We start from the raw sequence: 10,102 nt of genomic DNA, 5'->3' as shown, positions 1-10,102 counted from the left end.
TGTATGCTGGAAGCTGTCATCGTACTGGGACTGCTCTCAGCTTAATCCTCGGCTCTGAGCTCAGAAATAACCCACCCACCCCCTCCCTCTGCTCCTCTTTCGCTCTCTCTCCTCCCTGCCTCCATCGGCCCTCCTCTGCAAGGTCAGCCACTTACATCAAAAAGAGTCAAATAAACACGAAAGACTCAAACAACCAAACCAGACTGAGTTAAACCTCTTATTGTTTTTATTTGATCCTATGTTACCACTTTTCAGAGTTTTATTTTTAGAAATACAAGGGAAAAAATGTCATTTTTTTATCTTTTATCTTTTGCATTTTCCAGTCTTTATTATGATTTGCCATTCTGTGCCCCTCATTAATAATAGACTCATCAAAGGAGAAGCCCTTTAAAACAGGTCTTGCTAGCATGTCTTTCCTCTGAGGAATCTAAATTAGCTTGTTTTCTTAGTAAATTAACATAAACAGAGTCACCAGGGGCCACATCATTGTCCCAGTGGAGCCTTACACAAATATGTAGTAATAAATAAATAAATAAATAAATAAATAAATAAATCTGGTGTTAAATCTCTCGTGCTCAAAATTGTATGATTTCACCCGCTTATTTTATTCATCTTGCAAAGCCAGTAAAGTGTAATTAGAGGTTAGTGAGACAATTTAGGAATGCTTTCTATCTAACATGATATGGACAAAAACATGATGATGTGTTTATATTCAGTTTTGCTCATCCAATGCAATAAACGTTGGCAAAAACAATGAGCCTAATAATTCGACTACTTTGAAAAAAATGAATTATCCGCTGCATTTAACATAAACTATCAAGTTTCAACTTCTCATTGGTATAGAAGGCGAAAATACATTTAAAAAAAATGAGGATACAAGATAAGACAAGACAATCTCTTATTTGTCAAAAAATAGGCAATTTGCATTATTGCAGCAGCAAGTGGACAGTAAAAAAAATAACGGTCTAAAACAAGACAAGGTAAAGCAGGGTTTTTTTTAAATAGCACCATTCAGACATGGTGCTTGATACCATGACAATATTTTACATACTTACATGATAATGTTTGTAGCGATAAGAAACGGGAGATTATTTTATTATTGTGCTGAAAACATCAATAATGTAATATATTATATACATTAATAATATTGATAATATGCATTGCACACAAGACGACAGTGATTTGAATTAATTTGTCAAATTGTGTCAAAAACTCACATGAAAGAATGATAAGGATTGCACAATAGAAAATAATATAAACAGCGTGACATTAGAAAAAAAATCATCTCTCATCTATTTCGTTGTTACTTAGGTTTCGTCCTAACCCTTTGTAAAAATTAAGATGTTAATTTTTGTTGTGCTTTGCGCCTTGGCCCGGTATGTCCCTCAGCGCTCACCGTCTTCACGCGTTATTACGTACTTCCGGGTTAGAGCGCTTTAGCCCACGTGACAACTACCCTGAGACAGCGAAGGCTTCAACGAGACTCGCTTTTGAGCAAAAACCGAGAAAAACCCAGCAAAGATGTTCAAACTGGAAGGACTCGGGCCCAAAATGGACCCAGAGGAGATGAAGAAGAAGATGCGCCAGGATGTGATCTCTTCTCTGCGGAACTTTCTCATTTACGTCGCCCTTCTCAGAGCCAGTGAGTGACATTGACGTCCAGCTCAAAATTCACGTTTCTCACAGTTTCTCACGTCGGTATAATGTTTGTTTGTGTTTTGCACGAAGCAATCGTCCCACAGATGCATGAACATCTGTTAATTCGACTACATGTCTGGAGGTTACTGTGTCGCTGCTGCACCGTATTCATGTAAATACCCAAACTACGTAAATACAGATCCTCGTGAGGTTTGTAATAACGTGCCATTCATGTAAATATGTGCTTTAAGGCAATTAGTGCGGCCTACGAATTGCGCTGCACAAATAATGGATCCGTTATTTGCGCAAAGATCCATCGATCGCGCAGATTTATACATGCGCACAATAGGAATCCCAATCCTGGAAAAATATGAATATAATTATATTTGCTGTTGGGGAATATTACTAATCTCGACTCCACATATTCTCCGTGCCGCCCTATAGTTTCACAAATATTAATATATTTTGAACTTATTTAAGAAGTCAGTGTAGCATGACGACGATTGGCTGATTGTAGGTGGTTAAGCAAATTTCTTGCAGTGTAAATACAAATGCAAACTCCACCATGTCCATATATTATACAGCAGTGTGTTGTGGCAGGCTGTGCTGTTGATTTTCTTCACATGTGTGTTTTTCAGCTCCATATGTGTTGAAGAAGCTTGACAGCATATGAATGGAGCAGCTGGTTCCTTCTTCCCTCCATCCACCCGGAGTTTCCTGCATCAGGGACTACATGGGTCTCCAGGAGCAGACAGCTGGGGCCATTCCACCATCTCTGTGGAAAGTGACCTGTGTTTGACCATCACTGCACTGGACACACCAGCTTTTTTTTTTTCTTTTTAAGTTTTGTTCAATGATGAATTAGTTTTATTTAAAGTCTTTGTTAAATGCACAGGTTTTGGTTTTTAGTGCATCTGTCAATGCCACACATTAAAGAACAGTGTTGATTTTGTTGGTTTGCAAGTGTTCATTTTTGTCAACTCATAACATTTACAAAATATCCTTTGAATTATTTGATGATGTTTATTCCTTGCGAGGTAAATATTTGCAATATTACTGTGCTCACATGGTGGTAGGTTGTGTATGTAGGTTCAAGTAAAGGGGAAGATGCAACTCTGCACAACATATAGGAATTTTCACATACACCTGATTAACTATATCAGAAGTAATAGTTTTTATCTATTTTTGCACCTCAACAAGAAAGCTGCTCAGCTCAGCAAAAGTTGTCCCTGCGTTGTACCCAGTAATAATCTAGAAATTTAGAAACATAAATGCACTTTTTTTTTTTTTTAAATATTATAGTTATTAAAACCCCATGAAAAACTAAAAACAACAGCTTTCTGGTGAAGGTACGCTTAACAAAGAGCAAACCTCTTCCCTTTACACTCAAGGTTATGCAGTGTTCATCGCCTTGGTTGGATAAATATCCTTTTTTGAATGTTGTCAAACAACATACATTATACAATATTGAATTGAGAGGTCAACTCAACATTTTGAATATAGACTATTGTTGACAAGGTAATTATTTTGTAAGTTATTCCTTTTCACTATATTCCCTGGCTGCTTCTCTGATATTCTTTTCACTCTCGTGGTCTCGTACAACAACCAATCTTCTCTGAGGTTTTACTATTCAGTTGTGTCTCCAATTTAATCCAAACCCTCCATCACATCTTTGTAGGTGCGCGTCTATTTTTCAGCAAACTATACAGGGGAGTAAAATCTTATTTTCAAGGACGTGGTTTTATAGAAGATGCAGAGAAATGTCCAACATGTCAAAGCTGAATAAACATGAGTCTGCAGTTCCCCCACGCCACCACCAGGGAGCAGTGTTGTGTCTGTCTGCAGGACGCGGCTGATGGACGTTGCCGACAATGGATGCCAAACCGGGCGTTTCTGTAAGCATCTAGTGACAATATAACCTGCTATATGTCTATACTTTGTTGTATGCTTTATGTCCGAGTCGGTAAAATAATCAGTCTTGTGGAGACCCGCTTCATTTGCCTCAGAAGAAACCTCAGTCGGCCCCGCATCTTTCTTTTTGTGCTGTGGATGGACCAGGCCCGCCCATACTCCCCAGCATCTCCAGCTCAGCCGCCGGCAGCAGACGACAAGGTATCAAACATCATACTGGAGGCAGGCAGCCTGAAATGCGCTAAACGGTCAAACGGAGGCTGATTTCAGCAGCAGAGATGCGGATGCAGAGATGCTCGTGAACAGGCTCTTTCGGCGCCCTGCTTCATCCTATTGTTACACGGATGCGCCAAAAGAAAAAACTCTGAGGCATCTCGTGACACATTGCACCGGCTGCGATGGACTTCCCCGGGCATTTCCAGCACATTTTCCAGCAGCTCAATCACCAGCGCCTCCACGCTCAGCTGTGCGACTGCGTGGTGGTGGTGGGAGGACAGACCTTCCAGGCGCACCGCTCCATCCTCGCAGCCTGCAGCTCTCATTTCAGGGCTCTGCTCAACTCCAGCGATGAGATGGAAGGGTCGGGGGGCGACGGAGGCAGGGATGGAGGTCCCAGTGTGCTGACCCTCGATCCAGGCGTGGTAACCCCAGAGGCGTTCTCCACCCTGCTGGACATGATTTACACCTCCACCCTTTCTCTGGGGGCCTCCAACGTGATGGATGTGCTGCTGGCAGCATCGCACCTGCACCTCAATACTGTGGTGAAGGCCTGCAAGCTTCATCTGGCCAGGAAAAACTTTCCTGCTGCACCGCCTAAAGGTTGGAGGTCAGTGCAACAGCAGCAGCAGACTACATCCTCCCAGGCTGCATCCACCTGCCAGCAGCAGGTCTCATCGGTCATGGTAGTGGACCTTGATAAGGAGGAGGTGGGAGTGGAGGTGAGCCAGTCTGGCGGGGATGAAGAAAGCGAGGTGAGAATAATCGACGACGAGCCGCCTGCAGCAGCGTCGCGACGGCGCAAGAGAAAGTCACAAGAGGACATGTTATGTGACCGGAAGAGAACCAGCAAGACGCCCGGAGAGAACTACAAAGAGTGCTCACCAACGGTGACCAGGAGTGTCTTCAGCACAGAGGAAGGACATTTGTTGTCCCCAGATTGCCTGATGTCAATAGACAGGCTGTGGGAAAACCAAGCTTTTGATACAAACGAGGTGAAAGATGAAGCAGAGAAGGGAGAATCGGACGAAATGCAGCTGCCCAGTCAATCAGACAGCAGCGTAGGAGGCGCAGGTGTGTGGGAGAGTACCAACAATACAGATGGAGGCTTTGTGGTCAAAATAAAGGTTGTCGAGGAAGAGACAAGAGAGTCAAAAATGAACCTGATTGAGGTGAAAACGGAAAATACGAGTTTGTATTCCTCAGATTTAGACACATTAACCAAAAGTTCACCACCGTTGCCTCTGCAGGACTGTACAGACAATCTGGATGGAAATCTGGGTAATGAGAAAATGACAACAATCAGCCCAGTGGAGGCTGATGTTAGTTCTTTACAGACACAGCTATGCACAGATATCCACACTGACGCTCATAAAAGTCCTGGAGATCTCGGTGAGGACTCAGTGGATGGCGAGGGTCTGGAGAGCCTGTCAGAACTGGCCTTTACCTGCTTCCTCAATCCCAGCAGTGAAAGTGTCATGGGGGGTTTGGAAGAGGAGGACAGTCTAGCGAGCCTAACAGCTGCTGCTACCGCTGCTGCTGCTGCAAGTGACGCTCACGTCGTGTCTACAGATCCAAGTGAACACAGTCAAAAAACAGAGGGAGCAAACACCCCCTCCGCACAGTCCTCCGATTCCTCCTCGTCTCTCGTTTTTCCAGTAGCATCTGTCCCTTTGCAGCAGCTTCTACCAGAACAAAGTCCAAATTTCAGTGACACCATCATCCTCCAGCCAGCCCAGAACCCCTTAACAGGCTTCCTGAGTGGCATCCGACCGGGCTTAACTTTAGAGGCTTCCCTTGTCCCTTCCCCCAGGGCCGGCAAAAGCTCTGGGGCGACGACGACGTTCCGTCGGATCGCCCCCAAAGTTCCACCTGGATCAGAAACCAGCACGGATCCCTCATCTGGGTCTACCGGAGACGCCGTGGACCGACCACCTCTGACACGAGCTTCAGAGGACGTGTTGTCCAAATGCAAGAAAGCAGCTGCCGAGGACCACGTGTTGCTGGTGGAGGGCGAGAAAAAATATGCCTGCAAAATTTGCTGTAAGACGTTCATGAACTTGACTGACTGTAAGAAGCACATCCGTGTCCACACGGGGGAAAAGCCCTATCCCTGCCCCAACTGTGGCAAGCGCTTCAGTCAGTCTTCCCATCTGTACAAGCACTCCAAGAACACCTGTTTAAACTGGAAAGACGACCAGTCCTTCTCAGACACACTGCTACTACCAGCTGACTTAGTTAAAGACTCAAATTGACATATTTGCCCCCTGAAAAAGTGCTGTCTTATTTATTAACGAGACCTGATGAATTCTTGATGTAATGGTTTTTATGTTCGAAGTCTGTTTTCTTTCGTGTCCTCTAAAAAGTGTTTTTTGCTTTCAACCATGTTGGGTTTTTTTTTTTTCAAAATCATTTCCCAATAAAATAAGCAGAAAAAACAGATGCAAACAGACTGATGATACTTTCAAGGTTTAAATGTTTTGACAGAAACAGTACATGATGCATGTAGTAAATGATGGATTTAGTATTTTATTCAATATGAATTCATTCCCAGCATCTGTACAAACTGTCCTGCACATACTGTTGTCCAATCCGATGATACTTTGTTTGTATTGCTCAAAACCATCAATTTAACACAGATATGGAGTGCTGTACAGTTTTTTTTTTTGTTTTTTTATTTTTTTTAAGCAGAGAGATGGTGCGTTATCCAGATAAAGTGCACTCGGAGGTTTAACTCTAATCTGCGGGGCACATTTAGAATACGAGAGATGAGCAACCACTGCTTATGTATTAAAAAATCTCTGAGAATAAAAAGAATCCAAAGTTTAAGCATGTTTATCTGAAAGGCCAGTCTGTGTGTTAGCCGTGATGGACCGTTGCGTCCAGCCTGTGCCCTGCCTTCCACCCTGTGTTGGCTAGAAAAAGCTTCAGCCCCCTTTCTGAAAAGGTTGAATCCATGAAATGTCCGCACCACTGCTAATCCCCTCAAAGTTTCACATTCTAAAATGAAAGTATTTTGAAGTATTAAGTATAATATTGTATGAAACCATCTATCCACTGACAGACTGCAATATCTAACAACACACCACTTGGTTAAATTAATACTATTTTATTCTTCATTCAGACTACATTACGCTCCTTTTCAGTGTAGGATCAGATGAGACAGGAGTGGTTCAGATTAAGGCTCTAGACTGTGAGTTCACTGGGCATGTCTGCACCCTGTAATCCATTCACTAGGTTCTGGGCGGCCAGAGCTGACATGACTCCTCTTGTGGAGTAGGTGGCACTGCCAAGGTGCGGTATCACCACTGCATGAAAAAGCACAGGAGACAGAAAGCACATTTTAAAAGCATGTCTGCAGTCATATAGTGGAACATCTCTTCGTAGTTCATGGTTTCTCTCCTCACCGCAGTTTTTTAGAGTCAGAAGTGGGTGGTTTGTTGGAAGCGGCTCAGGTGTCGTGACATCTAATCCAGCGGCAGCGATCTGTCCGTTTTTCAAAGCCTCATACAGATCCTCCTGGTTCACCACGGCTCCCCTAAAACCAACAGCCCATTAAATTTAAAGCTGTTTCCTTATTTCAGCATTTTCTATAATTAATCTTTCCAGTGAAAATCTCATAACAAGGTAACAGTTTAATGTAGTGATTTTTCAAGCAAGACTAGCAAGATTTTATAAACTTTGATTTGCCTATTACAACAAAAAAAAAAAAACAATAGTTTGGGTTGATTTATAAGTTCTACCTGCTTATGTTGACAAAGATTGCACTCTTTTTCATCTTGCTGAAGAAAGCTTTGTCACACAGGCCCTGGGTTTGAGGTGTCAGGGAGCAGGACACCACGATAAAGTCACTGTCAGACAGAAGCGTGTCCAGAGGAACTGTTTAAAGAAAAAATAAATACAGAGGGAAGAACATATAAGGGGAAATAAAAAGATGAATATAAAAATCAATAAACCAAAACAATTTTTTTCCCCACTTATTTGTGAAAATGTATATACTTTTACTTACCAAACTCCCCATTCACCTCAGCAGCGTAGGGTTTGGCTGTCCTCCCTGAGTACAGCACTCGCTTCACTCCAAACGGCTTGAGTCTCTGAGCGATGGCCATACCTGAACAAAAAAAACACAAAAATTTCATGTGGAAAAAAGCACGTTGCTGCTTTCTGGTCAACCTGGACAACAGCTGTTTGGCCAAAATAAATGAAGCAGCAAACTCAACCTATTCGTCCCAAGCCAATGATTCCCACGGTGCTGTCGGACAGACCATGACCACACAGCCACAGAGGCTTCCACGAGCTCCAACCACCGCTGGATGGAAGAAACAAAGTTTTACTGTTGTGTACCTGAAGTCCTTGTATTTTAGGTTAACAAGTTACAGAAACACAAACAGACGGTACATTAATTAATGTAAATGTGTAACTTGGTGAAACAGACTTTTTGACTTCCTCCACTCCTTCTGGCAGTCGGCGAGCGGTGGACAGCAGCAGAGCCACGGCCAGTTCAGCCGTGGCGTCAGTCAGGACGTCTGGAGTGTAGCCAACACGAATGCCGCTGGGGAGAAGAAGCAGCAATGTTTATGAAGTGCGTAACGTGTTAGGGGATGGCAGTTTGAAAGGTGCGATCTCACCGTTTTTTGATCTCATCCATGGCCAGGTGGTCATATCCCACAGAGAAGGTGCTGATCACTTTCAAATTTGGACCTGAAAACAAACACCAATCAGATCACCAATCACATGCTCAGAAAAGATCTAGATGCAAGAGATTTTGTGTGTCACTGTAGTCACAGATTTAAGCTGAACTTTGTAAAAACCTTTCCCCCATGCAACTGTAGCTATGAGCACCCTACTTTTTTTTTTTTTTTACTAAAACAAAAACAGCAAACTATTAGCAAATGCAAAAGCTGCACCCAGGTCATATATATATATATATATATATATATATATATATATATATATATATACATATACATATATGTGTGTGTTTGGCAACTGATTTTAATCATGTCTTTTGAAGAATCACCACATTTTGTCCTTGGAAACTGAAGTTTATCATTGGGGTGGGTTAAGCATTACTTATTATAGTGGCTATTTGTCTTCAATACAAAAAAAAAAAACATCAAAAAATTTACTTTAATTACAAATTGCCACTGATGCACCATGGGTTGTGGTTTATGCAGGCAATAGAATAAATATCCACTAAATTCCGGTGAGTTTTATCTTGGTTAAACTCCTGAAGCATGCAAACAAATTGGAGTCTTCATTTCCTGCTGCCTCTCCTGCTCTGATTAAAAACCAGGTGCATGCTGGTCCTATGCCTGCAACCTCCCTAAATAAACTCCAGGTGCTTGTAGTAATAATGAAATCTACAAAAATAAGCCCAACAAAAAATAATGCTTCATTTACCCCAAAACTAACATGCAAAATAAAAGAATAATACATCTTAACAAAATAAATGCAAACGAAAACGAATTAAGAAATATTCAGAAAATATACAAAGACTAATAAATAGATCAAATGCATAATAAAGTATTTTTACACAGTTGCGACCAATCTTTTTCCTAATATAGAAACCGACCGGCCTTGTGCCCTCAAACAAAATAAGAGTCAATCAGAGGCACAGGCTTGCATCAGTGACATCCTGCAGAGTACCTGCAGCATCCAGGACCTCAGCATCGATCTTATCGGAAAGCATACACAGGAGGCCATGAGCTCCCTGGACACCTTTCAGCAGCTCTGCCCTGGGCGCTGGTTCGTCCGAGTCCCATTGAGACACCTCACACCTGGATCCGTGCAGACAGAAGAGGACTTAATGCATTGAAACAGCATTCAATTCAAACTCTTTCAAGACATGCTTCTAGCAGTTTAAGCAGCAACCCTGGCTGTGTGTGACCTTAGGAAACTTCTCACAGCAACCCAAGTATGTAACATGAAGCCGTCACAGCAGATCTGTAGTGGAAAGTTAAATATACTTCATACACTCCAGTCGCAGACAGGATCTTCATTCCCTCCTGCGGGATGCGCCTTGTTAGAAAAACCTTCATCAGTCTGCCTGCTATCTGCATCCCCTTCCACAGCGAAGAAGAAGTCCAGACCCCGCGTGACACGCGGACGGTGGTCGATGTTCGCAAAGCACTGCAGCGACAAACTGTTCACCTTTGTAAAAGACTACACTTCACATGCTCTTTTAACCAGGAAGTACTCCGTCTCACTTCACTGCGCATGCGCAGACGCTTCACTCCTTCGGGCATGCATTTTGTTTCTGAATATTCATTCAAGGCAGAGGATGGAAGACCAAAGCTTTTGGATTTGCATTCGTCAACATGCACCTCGTGGTACT

The 10,102-nt window shown here is 42.7% G+C and overlaps 3 protein-coding genes across 3 annotated transcripts; 2 read left to right on the top strand and 1 right to left on the bottom strand.

Annotated features, from left to right (window-relative positions):
- The first annotated feature begins 1,423 nt into the window (after positions 1–1,423).
- On the top strand, positions 1,424–2,590 carry tomm5 (translocase of outer mitochondrial membrane 5 homolog (yeast)). Its single transcript, XM_030108901.1, has 2 exons — positions 1,424–1,642; positions 2,277–2,590. Exons 1-2 carry the CDS (start codon positions 1,522–1,524, stop codon positions 2,309–2,311), a joined length of 156 nt encoding a protein of 51 aa, XP_029964761.1. The 5' UTR covers positions 1,424–1,521; the 3' UTR covers positions 2,312–2,590.
- Positions 2,591–3,895: 1,305 nt separating this feature from the next.
- LOC115399440 (zinc finger and BTB domain-containing protein 5-like) lies at positions 3,896–6,050 on the top strand. Its single transcript, XM_030106814.1, has one exon. It carries the CDS (start codon positions 3,948–3,950, stop codon positions 6,018–6,020), a length of 2,073 nt encoding a protein of 690 aa, XP_029962674.1. The 5' UTR covers positions 3,896–3,947; the 3' UTR covers positions 6,021–6,050.
- A 401-nt stretch (positions 6,051–6,451) lies between these two features.
- On the bottom strand, positions 6,452–9,939 carry grhpra (glyoxylate reductase/hydroxypyruvate reductase a). Its single transcript, XM_030106718.1, has 9 exons — positions 9,742–9,939; positions 9,415–9,545; positions 8,394–8,466; positions 8,201–8,317; positions 7,986–8,074; positions 7,775–7,876; positions 7,509–7,644; positions 7,173–7,303; positions 6,452–7,073 (listed from the first exon to the last, which is right to left on the bottom strand). The coding sequence occupies exons 1-9, from the start codon at positions 9,825–9,827 to the stop codon at positions 6,952–6,954; spliced, it is 987 nt and encodes a 328-aa protein (XP_029962578.1). The 5' UTR covers positions 9,828–9,939; the 3' UTR covers positions 6,452–6,951.
- Between the last annotated feature and the right edge of the window lie 163 nt (positions 9,940–10,102).

The sequence above is a fragment of the Salarias fasciatus genome, chromosome 2, assembly GCF_902148845.1.
Source record: "Salarias fasciatus chromosome 2, fSalaFa1.1, whole genome shotgun sequence".
NCBI lineage: Eukaryota > Metazoa > Chordata > Actinopteri > Blenniiformes > Blenniidae > Salarias > Salarias fasciatus.
Note: the sequence above shows the minus strand (reverse complement) of the source record. Positions and strands in the feature narration are given on the sequence as shown.